Source organism: Geotrypetes seraphini, chromosome 8 (assembly GCF_902459505.1).
Source record: "Geotrypetes seraphini chromosome 8, aGeoSer1.1, whole genome shotgun sequence".
In the NCBI taxonomy this organism is placed as follows: Eukaryota; Metazoa; Chordata; class Amphibia; order Gymnophiona; family Dermophiidae; genus Geotrypetes; species Geotrypetes seraphini.
In genome coordinates, this window is record NC_047091.1 from 127805565 (window position 1) to 127826587 (window position 21023).

Below are 21023 nucleotides of genomic sequence, written 5' to 3' on the forward strand. Positions count from 1 at the left end.
AGACATCGCTAACACTTGATCTTCTGTGCAGACTATTCTTCAAAGGTAAATGGGTGCGGGAAGGCCAGGAGGGAAGCAGGACACCGGTGGGAGGCCAGAGGGAACTCGCAGGCCTTCCGGGGGAAGGGGGGGTGTGAGCAGTCCTTCGGTGTGGGGGTGGGACAGTTTTTTTAGGGGGAACAGGCAGGCAGGCCTTTAAGGGGGGGAGACAGGCCTTTAAGGGGGGGAGACAGGCCTTCAAGGGGGGAGACAGGCCTTCAAGGGGGGAGACAGGCCTTTAAGGGGGAGACAGGCCTTTAAGGGGGAAACAGGCCTTCAGGGGGGGACAGACCTTCAAGGGAGGGGGCCCTGGTGTAGAAGTACACGGAGGGAGGGAGGGAAGGGGGGGTTCAAAGAGACGTGCATATGCTGGACTTTGGGGGGAAGAAATAATGGGTCTAAAAATAGAGGAGAAGAAGAGAGATGATGGACAATGGGATTTAGGGAGGGAAGGAACAGAAAGGGAGAGAGGTTGGACACAAGGGATGGTGTGGAGGGGGGATAGAGATACTGGACCCTGGGGTGGTGGGGAAGGAGGGAGAAATGCTGGATGAAAAGGTAGTTAAGAAAAGGTGGATCTGTGGAGGGAGACGAAAAAAAGGAAAGATGCCAGAGGACAGAGATGGCAGATGGATGGTTAGCACGGAGAAAGAAGGAGGCCCTGGCAAGCAAGTTATCAGAAGACAACCAGAGCCTGGGACCAACAAGATTTGAATAATGACCAGACAACAAAAGGTAGGAAAAATAATTTTATTTTCTGTTTTGTGATTACAATTTGTCAGATTTGAAATGTGTATCTTGCCAGAGCTGGTGTTAGACCGCAAACGTGAACTAGGATTTAACAGAGAGAGGAAAAGTCTTTTTTGTTTGTTTATTTTGTTTACACCATAGCGCCAGTGTGGTTAGGAGAAGGCAAAGGGGGTGAAGAAGCTGTAAAATAAACCCACCATGATGTTTGAAAAAAAAAAAAAAAAAAAAAAAACAACAACACCCAATTGGGCAGGAAAATCGAATCGAATCAAAAAACCAATTCAATAGGCTGAATCGAATCGAAATTTTTTTTTCCTGAATCAGGCAGCACTAGTTGGCAAATGTTGACCCCCTGATGCAGGCAATTGCCAAAACATGGGCCATGTCAGGTCTTGTAATAAAGTTGCTTTCCTGTGGTTGTGACTAACTGTGGCCTTCTACACTCTTTGCACTGTGGACTTTTGTTACCTGCTTTCCTTTTGTGTACTTTCTTTAATTATGTTTTCATGAAAAAAAGGTTAATGTATAAAAAGTTCATGCCCAGATATAAGGTGAGATGAGTATTTTATTTGGTATTTTGCCTTTATAAAATGGGCATAAAACTAACTCCTTTTTAGACATTTCAGATAAGGGCTAATTTCATAATCTAACTAGTTTCTTGGGACTCCCATGTTTTCTGTCAGATACTGATCTTACATATAATTTACCTTCTTTGGGATACAGAATCCTGGTACATGCTCTCCTTTGGCTTCATTCCCTACCATGCGCACATCTTTGTGTAGGTCTTCAATAAGAGCCAGCTGATTCCCAGCATCCAGTTTCTGAAGGACATTTAAAGCAATAAAATACAAAATTAAGATGCACATTAATGCATGTAATATACACTTCTTCTAACAGACTCTAGATCTTTAAGGTCTTACCTGCAAATTTTCTTTCCTTGAGTCTAGCATACCTATCCAGAACTGATGGATTATGCCCATCAGCCAGTGCATAGAGACATAGCCTAATGAGTTGCAAGCTTCAGTCTGGTTTTGTTTTTTTTATAAATCTTTATTCATTTTACATCTTACAACAAGTGTAACAATAAATAATAGTTAAAATTGAATACAACACTTGAAACTCTATCATATTCAACATTAAGACATTAAAATTTTAACCCAATCCCTCCCAACCCAACCATAATCTATGCATTCACAACTCAGTATTCTTGTAACAAAGCAGAGAATGGTACTAATGCCCCCTACCATAACCACTGCTGCCAGAGGGATTCAAATCAGGACAAAGCTTGCAGTGACAAAGCCCAGAATTAGAGCTAACACATCAGGGAGGGGAAGGGACTGGTCTAGTTAGACTCAAGGAAAGAAAATTAGTTGATTAAACCAAATTTTTCTCTCCTTTTCATCTTCCAAACCAGTCCAGTGGGAAGCTAAAATCCTGGCTGCCAGCACTGCAGCTTCAAAGGCAACATCTTTCCAAGCATGAACATCCAAGCATGAATGGTTTGACAAGAAATGAAGGGAAGACCATACAACAACCCTACAGATATCTGCCTGAGCAACTGACTGACTCCATCCAAAAGGTGGCCATTCCCCTAATACAATGGATCTTAACCACTAAAAGAAATATGGCCTTGCACATGACAGACTGCAGCAAACGCCTTAAGAACATAAGAATAGCCGCTGCTGGGTCCATCGTGCCCAGCAGTCCACTCATGCAGCGGCCCTCTGGTCAAAGACCAGCACTCTAACTGAGACTAGCCCTACCTGCATACATTCTGGTTCAGCAGGAACTTGTCTAACTTTGTCTTTAATCCCTGGAAGGTGTTTTCCCTTATGGCAGACTCCGGAAGAGCGTTCTAGTTTTCTACCACTCTCTGGGTGAAGAAGAACTTCCTTATGTTTGTACGGAATCTATCCCTTTTCAATTTTAGAAAGTGCCCTCTCATTCTTCCTAACTTGGAGAGGGTGAACAACCTGTCCTTATCTACTAAGTCTATTCCCTTCAGTACCTTGAATGTTTTGATCATGTCCCCTCTCAATCTCCTCTGCTCGAGGGAGAAGAGGCCCAGTTTCTCTAATCTTTCGCTGTACGGCAACTCCTCCAGCCCCTTAACCATCTTAGTTGCTCTTCTCTGCCCCCCCCCAATGTTTTGTGTAGATAAAGCCTCTAGACCCTAACCAGACCCACCAAGCATATTGATGACCTCCTCTTGGGCTAACACAGGGGAAGGAGCACTGCTTAGATCTTTCTGTTGGTGCCTAACTAGGCTGTACCACTTCCACTGCTAATGCAAAGGTCTGGCTAGATTCCCTTTGGCCCATCACATTTCTCATGAAGCTAGGCCCTTCAGCCAGTTCGGGTGCCTATACAATGGAAAAATAAATCTCCTGCTTCACAGGTCTAGAGCTCACCCCAGCGTGCAGCCTTCTAAGGATACTGCACTGCTTCCATTGGGATCTCTGGGATAGGCCCTCTGGTAGGCATAGAGCTCTTGCCCATTGCATTAGAATCTCCTGGCAAAGGGGTAAGACCTCTCTGTCACACACCAGCTCCCCCTCCCTCTCTTCTATATTTAAGGATGACTTTTTGGGATGACTGCACCTAAGGCCCAAATGGAAATGGAAAGAGAGAACATGGCAAGGGAGGGAGAAGGAACGGTAAGAGAGAGAAAGAAGGGCCTAGAGCAGTCAGAACCTCCTTATAAGCCAGCATATCCAGCTAAGGAAGAAAGGGACCCCCAACTCCTCTGGGTGTTTTCTGAAACCACCTGCAACCAGCTGTGGATCCCTCATCTGAACCTCCCTGCTCCACTGGGAGACCAGTTTCCAACTGGGCCATGGAGCCTTGAGCAGACCAGTCCTGCACTGCATTGGAACATCCATCACCATCTTCTGGAGACAGATTGATTACTGGGTTGCTAGAGTTTCACAATGCCTCTTACTAGGCTGAAGCTTGCAACTTGTTAGGCTCTTTTCTCTGATTGATGAACATAATTTGTCAGTTCTGGACTGGCCTGATGGATGAAAAGGAGATTCCAAGGACAAAACAAATTTAACACAATTGACTTTTACTCCACGGTGTATTTAAGTCATGAAAATTTCATCTTACCTTGGTAATGGCATTCAAGGTATCCCAGCTTTCATTCAGCACCTCACTATTTGTATCGTTGAAAAGTCGGATGAGACCAGAAACCAAGTGTCTGAGGTGGGCAGTGTAGTCTGCCTTTGTCTTTGAACAGTAGATATTCAAAATAATAACTGCTGCCTGCCGCATTCCCAGTTCAGAGCTACGTGTAGCATCCAATAAGTCCTCAAGTACAATTCTTTGTCCTGCCTCGTCTTCCACAGACAGAATTACAGCCTGGCAGTTAGCCAACTCCTACAAATAAATATATATTTTTAAAATTTATTTAATGCCATAGCGCTTTAATGCAAGCAAATTTACAAGAAAACAGATTTAGTATGCAGAGTAAATCAAGGTCAAAGCCAGAAAATTAAAAGATGAAGTGAGATCACAGGAGATAATCTGAGACAAAATTATTTAAAAACTGCAAGGGAAGAAGCTGAACAGTGTAGGCCTTTCAGCGCTGTAGAAATAATAAATAGTAGTAGTAGACGGGGTAAATTAATTACAGCAATAAAAGACAAGGCATGCAGACACTCAAAGAGAATAAGCAGCAAATAGGCAAGTGGAAATGGTCAAGAAAGTACTATGAATGGATGCAAGAAGAGGTCGTCTAGGAAAAGCAAATATGCATTGCACGTGCTCAGAGAAAAAAAAAATCTCTCTGAGCTATTGGAGAGCTTATCCGCAAATTGGGAGCTGTTGGGACAACACCCATATGTGGCTGACTCATCCTGCTTGTCCTAGGAGAATAGGATATAACCCAACACAGGAAGGGGCAATGCACTCGGCATCAGCAGCAAAGACCAAAACAAATGAACAAAGCATCCAAAGCCTAATCAACTAGGTAAAGGCAGCAACAGCAGTCCATGAACTGGGATGCGTGCATACTCTTCAACTGGAGCTTCAGCAGCAAGGACAGCCAAGCACCACCAATGCAGAAGCAGAGAGAAGGGGACCACTGCACAGTGGAGAACCAAAATGCCAGCAACCCAGCTGGATAGGGTACGCTAAACAGCCCAAGAAGCAAAACGTACATATGTGTTGGCTAGAGTAATAAGTTTGGTTAAGTTTATGATACCCAGTGCAGTCTGGAAGATGAAACAGAACACCAAATTTAGAGAAAGCAAACTATCAGAAAAAAAACTGCAGAATCTCTAGAAAATAGTCCGACCTTGTGTTATAAAGAGTGGTCATAACTGGTTTCATTTCACTTTATGTATTAACTTGATATACTGCACATCATAAACATTGGAGAGGTTTACAGTAATGGAGAATGAACTTAAAGGCTCACCTGCAGCTGTTCTTCTGACCCCAGCTTATTCTTCAACGCAGACATCACAGCAGGCAGAATCACACTGAGGTGCCGTGTAAGAGCCTCTCCTGCCACTGATGAAAGGAATGCTAGGACTTTGGTGTTCACAGGGGGACATATCAACTGCAAAGAGTGAGGATATCATAGCAAATTTATTCAGTAGCAAAATCACAGAACTATGCAAGAAAAAGCAACAGTGGCATATATCCTATATCAGTGTTCTTCAACCGCCGGTCCGTGGACCAGTGCCAGTCCGCAGAAATTCTCTGCCGGTCCACAGGGCCAGCACCTCCATCGGGCCCAAGAGATTGTTCTGTAGCCGCCGGTCCTTGGTACAATCAATGCGGCATCTTCAGGCCGGCTCCCTGAGTGCTGCAGTGCCCAAAGCCGTGGGAAAAGGCTCCTACCCGTGGCTTGTGCCTGACCCAGAAGCCTTCTCTCTGACGTCGCAATGTCATAGGGAAGGCTTCTAGATGAGGTACGAGACGTGTGCGAGGAGCCACTTCCCACAGCTTTGTGCAATGCAGCACTCAGGGAGCTGGCCCGAAGACCCTGCGTTGATCGCACCGTGGACCGGCTGAAGCTAACACAGGGGGCAGGCTAGAATGCAAGGCACATGGAGGGAGAGAGACAACAACGGTTGGGGAAATGCTTTTATTTTATTTTTTAGTGATTTTACTTCTGCCCTAATTGTCTGTCCTAACTGTCTGTTCAGGAAGAAATGCATTTATTTGTTTTTCTCTGTGGGTTGTACTGCTTGCAGAGTCTTGCATCTTAGGCTGCCTGGTCCCGACAAGCAGTGATGGCTGACGTGGGTCGTGTCCTCTTCTTTTCCCTTGCAAACAGTCTCACGAGAAGCGGCATGGGACCGGCAGGCAGCCCTGTGTAACGGAAAAGAAGAGGACTCGAGCCGTATCAACCATCACTGCTTGCCGGGACCAGGCATGCAGCCGCGTCTAGCGAGGGAGGGAAACAGAATGAAAAAAGGTAACGGGGGAAAGCAGGGGGGGCCTGCCTGCAAGGGAAAAGAAGAGGACTCAAGCTGCGTCAGCCGTCACTGCTTGCTGGGACCAGGCAGGCAGCTGCATCTAGCGAGGGAGGGTGACAATAAAAAAAGGTAGGGAGAGGGTTGGGTATTCGCTCCATAAGACAGCACCCTTATTTCCACCCCCTTTTGGGGGGTGGAAAAAGTGCGTCTTATGGAGTGAAAAATTCGGTAGTACTATTATGGGGGCGGGGTTTGGGGTGGAGATTGGGTGGAGATGGGCACGACTTAGCCCAGTGTTCTTCAACTGCCGGTCCACAAAATAATTATTTTATTTCCGCCGGTCCATAGGTGTCAAAAGGTTGAAGAACACTGTCCTATATGATTTAGAAGTATACATATTAAGGACTTTATATTTTACAGACTTGTTACTCAGCATATTCAATAATATTCTGGATAAGTAATAGACAATAATATAATTATGAAAATTAAAACATTAACAAAGCACACAATATACTAGTAAGTCATTCCAGAAAACCTTTTTTCTAAGCCCATATCTACAAGAGAAGCAAAATGTTCTAGTTCTTACAATTGATGGGTAGCATTCCTTAACTACTAGGCATCTTAATAAGCAAGCCTCCTGTGACCTAAGGATTTTTACAAGCAAAAAAGGCTATAACTGATTCCAAAGATAAACTAATTCCAGGCCATGCATAGCCTTAAAGGACAAACAGAAATTTTAAACACGGCCCCTTCAGATAACCAGTGGAGGGTTTTTCTGAGTACTATGATGAAGTATTAAAACTCTTACCTTTGGTACCAAGTATGGAAGCACCACACGGCTTTTCACAGCCATAACTTGTTTGAGTCCATCCAGGGCAAAGTCAGACATCACCTCAACACTCTGCAGTAAGTGAGAATCTTATCAGTGGCTGAAAATCAGGCCTGCTCTGATTCCAGACATTTAAGTTACATTATTGAATAGTAATAGTGCTAAAAAGAAGAAAGTAATAGTTCTTAGAGAACACAAAAAACCCATGAAAGATTCCATTGTTATGCTTTGCAGTGATCACTGTCTTTCACTATAACCTTTAGCTTTGCAAATCTCCTCAGACACAACTGATCAAGCCCACATACTGTATATACTCAAATATAAACCGATCCAAATATAAACTGAGGTAACCTTTTTTTCCTCCCAAAAAGAGGGGAAAAAAGGTTGACTCAAGTATAAACTAGGGTTTATATTCAGGTATAGGTATTAGTGGTTCAATGGTGAGCTGGGACAGGAATAATCTTTCCTTGTCCTGTCCCGGCCAGCTCTGCGCCTCCACCCCCTCCCAGACCCATTGCAGGCCTCAACCTGGGCTTGCCTTGAGCCCTGGTGGTCCAGTAGTGAATCAGGGCAGGAGCGATCCACCTATGCTCCTGTCCCATGTAGAGCCGCTAAAGGAAATGGCTGCTGTGATTTCCTGTGGCAACCTCATGAGACCATGGGAACCCGCGGCAGCCATTTCTTTAGCAGCTTTGTATGGGGCGGAGGCATAGGAGGAACACTCCTGCCCCGATTCACCACTGAACCACTAGGGTGTGCAAGGTAGGCCTTTTCAGCTGAAGGAGGTGAGAGGGAGATGGGGTGATACAGAGCCAACTGGGACAGGACACGGAAGTTATGAGGATATTCTCAAATCTAAGTCCAGTACTTAGATCGGTATAAAACCTCAGCCCTTTTTGAATTCTTTGTCTTTGGCTCCTGCTTCCCTGGCCATCATACTGCATAGTGAAGGAAAGGAGCTTTGGTTCAAATACCCCAGCCATTCTACGAGGCTTTGAAAGAGATCAAAGACTTTGGCTAGCCCAGCCATAAATGCCATATGGAGTAAAGAAGTGATGAGAGATAACAAGGACAGCTGAAGCTTCTCCACTTGCTTGGAGGTATACGCTGCAATGGGAAAACAGCCCACCACTACTTCTAAGGAAAGAAAGGAAAAAGTAGAATAGCTGGAGAAACAGTAGAAACAGGAGATTCTGGTCTTCAGAGGCAAGAAAGGATGCAGAGAATGTCCTTGAGATCTACAAAGAGAAGAGAACAACAGTAGTGTTCACATCTGGGTATAAGGAGTAAAAGAGAAAAAGAGGGACCCTTACAGGTGGAAAGTCCTGAAAGAAAAAATAAGTGACTATAAAGGTTTGCTTGTTATTTTGTCTCTCTGCCTTTGGTTTTGTGACTGTAGTTGTGATTTTTATCCTTTTAGCTTACAGAAATTCTCTTACCAACTGTTCCAGTAAAAATGGCAGAATGTCTTCTAGTGCCTGGTGGCCAATTGTTGTGTGCAACTGTTCAAAAGTTTTGGCTGCAGCTTCTCGGACCTCTTCCAAAGGATCACAAAGAGCCTTTCTCACAGTTGGAACCAAAGAATCAGAAAAAAACAGCACCTATACAAATAATAAAAGTTATTCAACGTTTAACACAGAAACAATGATCGCTTCAGGAGAATCCATTAGCTGTAAACCATGTGGTCTCCCTTACAACCTCAGTTCCTCAGCAATCATTTTGGACTTTATATTCATTTACTTGTCTTTCCAAACCTGAGCTCAAGATGAACTATGTTTTAGGTGTAATAGGTAGATCCTTGGCTGAGAGAGTTTACACTCTAAATTTGTATCTAAGGCAATGGAAATGGAAGTGACTTGTTCAAGGTCAAAAGTAACCTAAGCAGGAGAAAGATTTGAACCCTACCTTCCTTGGTTCTTAGTCCACTGCTCCAAACACTAGACTACTCTATCACTCCCAGGTAAACATTTTGGTGATGCTTTTCTGTGGAGTACAGCAGTAGGAATCTATGCTTTCTCTGACGGTATATAGACTTATGTAGTGTTTTAATTCTAAGGGCTATCCTCTCCTGCTTGCCCTGTTCAAAATTAAGTAGATAGCAGAAAACAGTCTTCTCACCATCCTACCTTTCAGTCTGAACTCTACCCATTTAGAAGCCCAAACCAACAACTCTTATGCTACCCTAAGTGGATTCAGGAAGAACAGAAGTACAATCCTCCAAACAAAACACAAGACTTGTTTCTTTTTGCCAAGAGGAAGCCTTTTCCTACCAGCTTTACTTGGGCATCTGCAGTGGTGCTGGCAGCAGATATCACCTATTAACACATATTCATTTACACACTACACTGGGATGAAGAGATCAATTACTGTGCAATACCTGTCCTAGCTCTTTTTGCTGCCTATCAGAATACAGCATAGCACTTGTTAGACACTACCTGACCCAGCTCAACAACAGTGGAGGGAAATATACTACAGGCTCCTTCCTTTGCCATTGGCTGCTGCAGGTACTGGCCAAGCAGCTATAACAAAAAACTTATATAGCTCCTAGAACTCCCCTGATGATGTCCACAAAAAGATCAGCAATTCATGAAATCTGAAAGAGCTGTCATATGAGTTACATCACAAACAACCTCCCCAATCCCCCATACCCAGGGACTGATGCCAAGCAAGACCCATCAAGTCATTGCAGGATCCAACAGACCTCCCTCCTGTACTCACTACTGCCTCTGATTTTCTTTTTTCTCTATCTCTCTCTCTCCCTTTCCTTTTGGGGGGTTTTTCCCCCCTTAACTTATCACCAGAGCATTTTCCACATCTCCTCGGCTTAATTTTTTTGCTTTCCTTTTTTTTTGTTGTTGTTCTTTTTTATTAAAGGCTTGGAGAGAGACCAAAAGGCTGAAAGGAAGTCAGAGGTATGGAGGGGGACTCAAGACTCCTCCAAGTATCACTCCCACTCACAAGCACTAAACCGGGGGGAACAGTCTTCCAACTAGGCCCCAGGAGCTTCCTGAACCATACTGCAGCCAAATGAGTCACAAATCTACCATTTGTGGAGACAAAGAATACTGCAAAGCTGGAGGCTGCATATAGGTAGGGTCTCCATACTTCTGTTCTCTGTCTCTACCTGTTGGTGGGGAGCAAAACCATACATCTAGAGTAGGTCAAAGGAATGATAAGGAAATTCAGATATATTGAACATACGCACACTGCAGAATGAATAAGATGGATCGGGTGTTATTTCTCATTCACTGACAGGCTAACCATCTGTCTCTTATACATAGTAGAATCATATAGAATTCTCATTATGCAAGATCTTACCGCATCCCTGCCTGTAGATTTCATGATTTCACTCAGTCCGATGCACACTCCTTGCCGTTCATCACTTTTATCAGATCTCAGTCCCTCTTCTAAGATTGGGATAATTTCTGGTAGGATCTTCTCTCCAAGCTTCCGAACAAGATCACCGAGTGTTCTAGCTGCAATCTGTACCAAAAGACAACATCAGTCTTTCATTTCCAAAGGTCACATTTAGCATACTGTAGAACTCAGAAAAGAGCAAAGACGATACTGAAATCAATATTCAGAATTAAGATATCTGGTTAATCAGATCACTTATCTGGTTAATTTTACTGGATATTTAGCTGATTTATCTGATTAAGTTAGACCATTAAATATGTCATCCTAAAGTTAACTGGAAAGCTACTTCTGCAGTCGGACTTAACCAGATAAATTAACCATATAGCAGAGTATTAATGCCATCCGATTAACTTTAGAACCATTTTCCACAGTTTATAAAATGCCCACATTAAATGATGATATCAATTTTCCCATAATAAGATATTGATAAGAGGGGGGTGGGAGGATTTATTTTATTCATCTTATAATATAAATAATTTATCAATATATCTTGTTGTGGGGGCATGGCTTGGAGCGCGCACGATATGGCAGCTTAACCGCAGCGCTCCCGTATCCAGGCAACAAACGGAAAAAAAATAAAACTTTCACTTTGTCTAACCGCTATAAAATATACATAAAACAACGTCGGAAATGGCAAGTATGAAGCAGGGAAAAGCTGAAAAACCTTCAACATCGGGTATATCAGCAAAAAGAACAAAAGTAACTCCCCTGTCACCATCGAGTGTGCCGTTCCCGATGGAAACTGAAGAACTCACTGAAAAGTCCGATATTATGACTGAACTGTTCAAAATAAAACTGATGCTGACTGAAAATGCCAATAAAATCTCTGAAGTTAAAGAAGAACTTCTCAACATGAAACAAGAGATCCAAACCGAAAGACAAAGAATGGCAGTGATGGAAGAAAAAATGGAGAAATTTGAATCCTTCACACAAGAATATGATAAAGATAAAAAAGAAGTAGCAGCTTTAAAAAATCAAATGGTGGATATGGAAAACCGAGGAAAAAGAAAGAACATCAGAATTTTAGGGCTGGCTGAAAATATTGAAGGGGGAGATCCTGTACAATTCTTGGAAAATCTTTTACCTAAACTGCTTCAGCTCAATTCAAAATGGCCGTTAGAAATAGAAAGAGCCCACAGAATCCCCATAAGAAAGCCAGTAAACCAGGCTGCTCCAAGACCTTTGATATTCAAGGTTTTAAGGTACCAACATGCTCAGGAAATATTAAAAATGGCAAAAGCAAATAAAAACTTGAATTATAAAGGATCAAAACTGATTTTAGTTCCTGATTTTGCTAAATATACTGCAAACATAAGAAAACAATTCCTCACATACAGACAGCAGTTGAAAGAAAAAGGTTACATATATGGAATATATTATCCATCCACTATGAGAGTATCCAGTGGAAATAAGTCCATATATTTTCAAGACCCTGCAAAACTGAAGGAATTTTTAACACAAGAAGAACCTATGTTTGCATAAAAAACAGAATAAAAGGAACAATTCAGCTGAAGAAAGAAGAAAGAAGAAAGAAGATGGAAAAAAGGGAAAATAAAGAAGATTATTAAAAAAAAAAAAAAAAAAAATTAAGACATAAGAAATGTTACTAACTGGAAAGATAATTTATTGATATAGTGGATGCAATAAAGCACAGTTACTTACCGTAACAGGTGTTATCCAGGGACAGCAGGCAGATATTCTTAACACATGGGTGACGTCACCGACGGAGCCCTCGGTACGGACCTTTTTAACTAGAAGTTTCTAGTTGGCCGCACCGCGCGTGCGCGAGTGCCTTCCCGCCCGACGGAGGAGTGCGTGGTCCCCAGTTAGGATAAGCCAGCTAAGAAGCCAACCCGGGGAGGTGGGTGGGACGTAAGAATATCTGCCTGCTGTCCCTGGATAACACCTGTTACGGTAAGTAACTGTGCTTTATCCCAGGACAAGCAGGCAGCATATTCTTAACACATGGGTGACCTCCAAGCTAACAAAGAGGGAGGTGGGATGGTTGGCCATTAGGAAAATAAATATTGTAACACAGATTGGCCGAAGTGTCCATCCCGTCTGGAGAACGCATCCAGACAGTAGTGAGTAGCGAACGTGTGAACTGAGGACCAAGTGGCCGCCTTGCAGATTTCCTCGATGGGCGTGGAGCGGAGGAAAGCCACAGAAGCAGCCATAGCTCGGACTCTGTGGGCCGTGACAGTTCCTTCCAGGGAGAGACCGGCCCGAGCGTAGCAAAAAGCAATACAGGCAGCAAGCCAATTTGAAAGTGTCCGTTTGGAGACAGGACGACCCAAACGGTTGGGGTCGAAAGACAAAAAGAGCTGAGGGGCTGTTCGGTGGGCTCTGGTACGATCAAGATAGTAAGCAAGGGCACGCTTACAATCCAGCGTGTGCAACGCCTGTTCCCCAGGATGCGAGTGAGGCTTAGGGAAGAAGACGGGCAGCACAATGGACTGGTTGAGGTGAAAAGCTGAGACCACCTTGGGGAGGAATTTAGGGTGGGTACGCAGAACAACCTTGTCATGGTGAAAAACAGTGAAAGGTGGGTCGGCAACCAGTGCATGCAGTTCGCTAACCCTCCTGGCAGAGGTGATGGCAATTAGGAAAAGCACCTTCCAGGTAAGGAGCCTGAGAGAAGTTGTGGCAAGAGGCTCAAACGGAGGTTTCATGAGAGCTGAGAGAACCACATTCAGGTCCCAGACGACAGGAGGAGGCTTGAGAGGCGGTTTGATGTTGAAGAGTCCTCTCATGAATCTGGAAACCAGAGGATGAGCCGTGAGGGGTTTTCCGAGAATAGGCTCATGAAACGCAGTGATGGCACTGAGGTGGACTCTGATGGAGGTAGTTTTGAGGCCAGCGTTGGACAGAGAGAGCAAATATTCCAAGACAGTTTCCACCGCTAAGGAGGTGGGTTCTTGATGATGCCGGAGACACCAGGAGGAAAATCTGGTCCACTTCTGATGGTAACATTGGAGAGTGGCCGGTTTCCTGGAAGCGTCCAAAATGAGGCGGACCGGTTGAGATAGATTATCCGGAGAGGTCAGCCCGAGAGAAACCAAGCTGTCAGGTGGAGCGAAGACAGATTGGGATGTAGCAGAGACTGATGCTGTTGCGTAAGTAGAGTAGGAAACACAGGAAGTAGAATGGGTTCCCTGGAGCTGAGCTGGAGCAGGAGTGAGAACCAGTGTTGGCGAGGCCACCGAGGTGCGATAAGAATCATGGTGGCGTGGTCTTTGCGGAGTTTGGACAAGGTCCGCAACATCAGAGGAAGTGGAGGGAAGGCATACAGGAACCGATCCCTCCAATCGAGCAGGAATGCATCCGGGGCCAGACGGTGAGGAGAGAAGAGTCTGGAGCAGAATTGGGGCAGCTGATGATTGTGAGGTGCTGCAAAGAGGTCCACCTGAGGAGTGCCCCATCGAGCAAAGATGGAGAGCAGAGTCGGAGGGTCCAACGTCCACTCGTGGGGTTGAAGGATGCGACTGAGATTGTCGGCCAGAGAGTTCTGTTCGCCCTGGATATAGACCGCCCTGAGAAAAAGATTGCGGTCCGTGGCCCAGGTCCAGATGCGCAGAGCCTCCAAACAAAGGGGGCGAGATCCGGTGCCGCCTTGCTTGTTTATGTAGTACATGGCGACTTGATTGTCCGTGCACAGGAGGAGGACTTGAGGGCAGAGAAGATGTTGGAAAGCCTTGAGGGCATAGAACATGGCTCTGAGTTCCAGGAAATTGATGTGATGACGACGCTCTTGTGGGGTCCAGAGTCCCTGGGTGCGTAGATCTCCTAGGTGAGCTCCCCACGCGTAGGGGGACGCATCTGTGGTGATGATCATAGAGTGGGGGGGCAGATGAAAGAGCAGACCCCTGGAAAGATTTGAGGAGTTCAACCACCATTGGAGAGATTGCTGAAGAGATGATGTCACAGAGATGGGATGAGAAAGAAGATCCGTAGTCTGTGACCACTGGTTGGCGAGAGTCCACTGAGGCGTGCGAAGGTGGAGACGTGCCAGAGGAAGGACATGCACCGTCGAGGCCATGTGACCCAGGAGGACCATCATCTGTCGGGCAGGAATGGAGGGATGCATGAGCACCTGACGACAGAGGTGGAGCAGGGTCCGCTGACGATCGGAGGGGAGAAAAGCCCTCATTAGTGTGGTGTCCAGAACTGCTCCAATGAATTGAAGTCGCTGGGTGGGAAGCAGATGCGACTTGGGGTAGTTGATCTCGAACCCCAGGAGGTGGAGGAGAGAGATGGTGTGATGAGTAGCCTGTAGCACAAGTTGAGACGTAGGTGCTTTCACCAACCAATCGTCCAAATAGGGGAACACCTGGAGGTTGTGAGACCTGAGGAAGGCCGCTACCACTATAAGGCACTTGGTGAAGACCCTGGGTGAGGAAGCGAGGCCGAACGGTAGCACCTTGTACTGATAGTGATGGTGCAGTACCTGGAACCGCAGGTAGCGGCGAGAATTTTGATTGATGGAGATGTGAGTGTAGGCCTCTTTGAGGTCCAGGGAACATAGCCAGTCGTGTTGAGAAAGAAGAGGGTAGAGCGTGGCAAGGGAGAGCATTCTGAACTTCTCCTTGACCAGACATTTGTTGAGGTCCCTGAGATCGAGAATGGGACGGAGGTCTCCCGTCTTTTTGGGTACCAGGAAGTAGCGGGAGTAGAATCCCTGCCCCCTTTGATCTGGAGGTACTTCTTCGATGGCATTGAGAAGGAGGAGGGATTGAACCTCCCTCAGGAGGAGGGGGGTTTGAGATGAGTTTGAAGCAGACTCTACGGGAAGGTTGTCCGGAGGTAGAGTCTGGAAGTTGAGAGAGTAGCCGTGGCGGATGATGTTGAGGACCCACTGGTCCGATGTGATGATTTCCCAACGGCTGGAGAAAATGGTGAGACGACCTCCGATGGGTTGTGGAAGAGGTAGCAAGGGTGGATGACTGGCTATGCCCTGGAGAGAAGAGTCAAAAGGGCTGAGTTTGTTTAGTAGGCTGAGGAGGCTTAGAGGGTTGAGAGGCCTGAGATCGAGCCTGAGCGTGATGTTGCTGTTGACGGGGCCGCCTAGATTGCTGGGGAGGCGGATTGAGTGGCCTGGCTGAGAACCTCCGTTGATAAGATGTTTGTGGCCGATAAGGTCGGGTAGGCGGTGCCTTCTTTTTCGGCTTGATCAGGGTGTCCCACCTGGTCTCATGGGCAGAGAGTTTCTGGGTGGTGGAATCCAGTGACTCTCCAAAAAGCTCATCCCCGAGACAGGGGGCGTTGGCCAGACGGTCCTGGTGGTTGATGTCCAGGTCGGAGACTCTGAGCCAGGCCAAGCGACGCATGGCTACAGCCATGGCAGAGGCCCGAGAGGTGAGCTCGAAGGAGTCGTATATCGAGCGGACCATATATTTGCGCATTTGGAGAAGGCCAGAGATGTGCTGTTGGAATAGCGGGACCTTGCGCTCAGGTAGGTACTTCTGGAGGGCAGACAGCTGTTGGACCAAGTGTTTGAGATAGAAGGAAAAATGGAAGGAATAGTTGTTTGCCCTGTTGGCAAGCATGGCATTTTGGTAAAGCCTCTTGCCAAACTTGTCCATGGTCTTACCTTCTCTGCCAGGAGGGGTAGAGGCATAGACACTGGAGCCCTGAGTCTTTTTTAAGGTGGATTCCACCAGAAGGGACTCATGGGGCAATTGAGATTTGTCGAATCCAGGAATAGGGATGACACGGTAAAGGTTGTCCAGTTTACGGGGAGCTCCCGGTACCGTGAGGGGATTTTCCAAGTTTTTGTAGAATGTCTCCCGTAGGATGTCATGCACGGGAAGCTTGAGAAACTCCTTAGGAGGTTGCTCAAAGTCTAAGGCTTCTAAAAAGGCTTGGGACTTTTTGGAGTCAGATTCCAGGGGAAGGGACAGAGCAGCAGACATTTCCCTCAGAAATTTAGAAAAAGAGGACTGTTCAGGTTTAGAGGTGGCATCAGGTGCCGATGGTTCCTCATCAGATGAGGAGGGATCCTCCTCGGTACCGAGAGGAGTCTCCTCCCATAAATCAGGATCCCTGACCTCTGGTGCCTGTCGGGACACCGGGGTGGAGGGTGCGGTGTGGCGAGTCTTGGACAAAGATTTACCAGAGCGCACCGAAACGGTACCAGGGGAGGACGATCGGCGTCGTTCTCGGTCCCGAGAAGAGTGCCGTACCGCCTGGTGCCGAGGAGGATCCACTGTGGGTTGAGAATGAACCACTGGATCATCATGAAGTTGTTGGGCCGAAAGGATCGGCATCGAGGTGTTTACCGGTACCGAAGGAGTGGACACCGGGGGCTCGGTGCGGGGCTCGGGCCGGTCTGGTACCGGAAGGAGCGGTGCCAGGATAGAGGGTAGCAGTTGTTCAAGTTGTTTCTTCAACTGCTCCTGAAGCTGAGTTTGTAGAATGGCCGAGATACGGTCATCTAGGGGTGGCATCGGAACCGCTTTCTTTTTCTTCGGTTCCTTGGATGCCGCTCCACGCCCCGGCGATGAGGAGGCCGATGACGAGGCACTCACCGATATCGGGGCGGAGCGTTTACGGGACCGGTGCGATGCCGGTAGGGACGGTGTCGCCACCGTAACAGGAGGGCGCTCGAGGGAAGAGGAAGGCTTCTTAGCCGGCTTACCTGGCGCCAGTGGCGCAGATGCGGGGTCGGTCGGTGTCGAGCTTGACGGTGCCGATTTTTGCGGTACCGCCGTTGAAGGTGAGGAATCCATCGCCGACTCGGTGCCGAAGAGAAGGGTTTGCTGGATTCTTCGGTTTTTAAGAGTTCGTTTTTGCAAAGTGGCACAGCGGGTGCAGGAGTCCGCCCGATGCTCCGGACCCAGGCACTGCAAACACCAATTGTGTGGGTCAGAAACGGAGATCGGGCGTGCACACCGCTGGCACTTCTTAAAACCGACCTGCGGGGGCATGAAGGGGAAGATAGCCTCCGCAAAATCGAAGTCCGAGGCCTGTATAATGGCAACAGGCCCCGCCGGGGCAAAAACGAAAGAAACAGGAAAAAATCAAAGTTTTTTTTTTTTTTTTTTTTTGCAATTCAAATAAAAAGGAAACCCGAAGGTAGAGGGAGAAAAATTTAGAACAAAAGCGCGAGCGGGAAGGCAAAAAGTGATTTCAACGGCCGTTGAAAAAATACACGCGTCTTCTTCGCTCCGCGGAAACAAAGAAACTGGGGACCACGCACTCCTCCGTCGGGCGGGAAGGCACTCGCGCACGCGCGGTGCGGCCAACTAGAAACTTCTAGTTAAAAAGGTCCGTACCGAGGGCTCCGTCGGTGACGTCACCCATGTGTTAAGAATATGCTGCCTGCTTGTCCTGGGATAATATAATATTATTTTATTAAATTAATTATTAATAAAATATTAGCATCCACATTCATTAATACTAGTGGAAAAAAAAAATAAATTTTTTTAATTATTAAAATATAAATAAATAAATTATAAAACTAAAATATTTATATAAAATACATATTTTAATCAAAATAGAGAATTTATTCAATTATATAAGCATATTAACTTATTATGATTAATGAATAATGAAATAATTTACAATGAATTTATCATTAAAAATATTGAAAGGAAAATTTGTTATTGTTATATTGAAAATAAGACTTAAAAATGAAATATATTAATTTATTATAAAAACAATATTTTAATTCTATGTAAGAAGATTAAAATTTTATGAAATATATACAAGAAAATAATTTGATTATTGAAGGGATTAATTAATAAAATAGGTGTCTATTATAAAATTTTTATTTAATTCAATTATTCAGTCATATTAACTTATTATGGAAAAATAAGGAACTAAGTAATTGATTGGTAGATAATTAATAAAATAGGAATTTATTATAAAACTTATTTATTGATATAAATTGTATATTTTATTCAATTATTCACTTAAATTAATTCATTATGAAGATGATCTATGAAAATGATTGAAATGCATTATTATTAATATTAATATTTTTATAAAAATGGATATATTTAATTTACATGATGAATAACAGATATATAGAGAATAAGAGCTATATTTGTAATATGTTTATTTATTCAGAGTATTATATTACATGTATGCATGATATTGAATTTAATTTTATGAATCAAATATATATAATTCTCAGTAAATTTATAAAATTTTATAGATTAAATGGATATAATTTTCAATTATATAAGGGTGGAAGTATAAAGAATGTATTGAATTTAGAAATATGTTTTTAAATAATATAATGAATTATTAGTTGCCTGGGGATGGAGATTTAGGTTTTGCATGACCAATGCGTGTTCCAAATCAGAATATGATAATGGGTGGGGAGGGAGGGAAAATAATGGGTGGGATAGGAGATAAATTTTTATTGAATGTGCTAGGAACTAATCTTGTAAATTATCATAGAATATTGGTTACAACATAATTATTAATTAGATGGATATAAAAATGTATTCCCTGAATGTCAATGGTTTAAATCATCCTATTAAGAAGAAGAAATTATTATCGTTCCTTAAAAATCAAAATGCGGACATTTACTTCATTCAAGAGACCCATCTTTCAGAAATTGAATCAAAAAAATTATCTGGAGGTTGGATTTCTAAATGTTTATTTGCACCGGCTTTAAAGAAAAAAGCTGGAGTGGCTGTTCTAATAAACAAAAAATGTAATGCAGATTTTAAATTAATTAATTATGATCCCTTAGGAAGATGGGTACATATCGAAATGGTTCTGGGAAATACAACCCTGAATTTATTCAACTTATATGCTCCTAATACGAATCAAATGGAGTTTTTTAAACAAATTCAACAATTACTTTTACCACTGGCTACATCTAATTTAATAGTAGCAGGGGATTTCAATGCTGTAATGGATCCGATATTGGATAAAAAACCAAGTAAAGTTATGAAATCATTAGGCTTAGATAATTTGATACTATCTTGTGATTTAGTAGATATATGGCGAATTCTTCATTTTAATGAACAGGAATTTTCTTTTTGTTCTCAGGTCCATAAATCTTTTTCACGAATTGATTATATATTTGTTTCTAATAATATAGCGCAGCGTGTACTAAAAGCAATAATTGATCCCATTATAATTTCAGATCATGCTGGTGTGTGGATTAATCTTCAAAATTATGATGTTGAAAACTTTGATTCAATATGGAGATTTAATAATGATTTACTAGCGGATTCAAAATTTCTTGAAGATTTTAAAATAAAAATGCAAGAATTCTTTCAATTTAATGAATCAGATACTATTAATGCTGAGATCTTATGGGATGCTTTTAAAGCAACTATGAGAGGAAATATTATTTCATACTCAACATTTATTAATAAACAAAAAAAAAAACAATTTCTTGAAATGGGAAAGCAAATTAAATTATTAGAAAATAAATTAATTGAGAAATGGGAAAATAATACATTACAAGAATTATTAAAATTAAAAGTTAAATATAATGAGATTTCTTCTCAAATTGTGAGGAAAGACATTTTCAATAAACAAGTACAATATTATGGAAATTCAAATAAAGCGGGGAAATTATTAGCAAATTTTCTTAAAGTAAAGAAAAGAAAATCTAAGATTATTGCAATGAAAGATACACAAGGTAATACACATACCAACACAAAAGATATTATAACACAATTTCTTGATTTTTATAAAGAATTATACACTTCCAATTCTTATAAAAATAAAGAACAAGACGGATTAACTTTTTTAAATTCATATATTGGACCAAATATTCCAGATCATATAAAAGGAAGTTTAGAAGAACCTATATCTTTAAAAGAGTTAGAAACAGCATTGAAGTCTCTTAGAGTTGGATCTGCTCCAGGTGGAGATGGGTATACTGTTGAATTTTATAAATTTTTCCAAAATATCATATTACCACATCTGTTAAATTTGTATCAATATCAAATAAAGAATGAAAATATTTCTGGTACTATGGCAGAATCGATAATTATAGTCTTACCAAAACCAAACAAAGATCCTACTCTGGTTTCAAATTACAGGCCTATTTCATTATTGAATGTGGATAACAAATTAATGGCTAAAGTATTAGCATTAAGATTGGCAAAAGCTCTTCCTTTCATTATTGATGTACATCAAACAGGATTTATTGCTAAAAGACATTCATCAAATAATACTAGATTAGCATTCCACTCATTAAATTTAGCAAAAAATATAAATGATCCAGCTTTTTTAATATCTTTAGATGCAGAAAAAGCCTTTGATAGAGTGGAATGGAATTTTATATACCAAGCTTTACAATGGTTTGGTATAGGATCCGGTTTTATTAAAATGATTCAGACATTGTATAGCTCTCCTGGAGCAAGATTATATATTAACAATAATTTATCAAATAGATTTAACTTGCATAGGGGAGTTAGACAAGGATGCCCTCTGTCTCCTTTACTTTTTGATATTGTCCTAGAACCTTTATTAATTGCAATAAACAAAACTAAGGAGATAAAGGGAATATCATTTACCAGTTTTGAATTTAAATTATCTGCATATGCAGATGATATATTATTATATTTAAGAGAACCGGAAACTACTAT

General features: G+C 43.0%; 1 protein-coding gene across 2 annotated transcripts in view; it reads right to left on the reverse strand.

The window, feature by feature from the left end:
- The window catches only part of GCN1 (GCN1 activator of EIF2AK4), a 324708-nt gene that overhangs the window by 72774 nt on the left and 230911 nt on the right, over positions 1-21023 (reverse strand). For both annotated transcript variants that reach the window (XM_033954090.1, XM_033954088.1), the window contains exons 45-50: positions 10363-10527; positions 8484-8645; positions 7024-7116; positions 5207-5350; positions 3898-4167; positions 1497-1610 (exon numbers count right to left, since the gene is read on the reverse strand). In XM_033954090.1, the coding sequence (XP_033809981.1) occupies positions 1497-1610; positions 3898-4167; positions 5207-5350; positions 7024-7116; positions 8484-8645; positions 10363-10527 (948 nt within the window). The remainder of the gene's footprint in view (positions 1-1496; positions 1611-3897; positions 4168-5206; positions 5351-7023; positions 7117-8483; positions 8646-10362; positions 10528-21023) is intronic.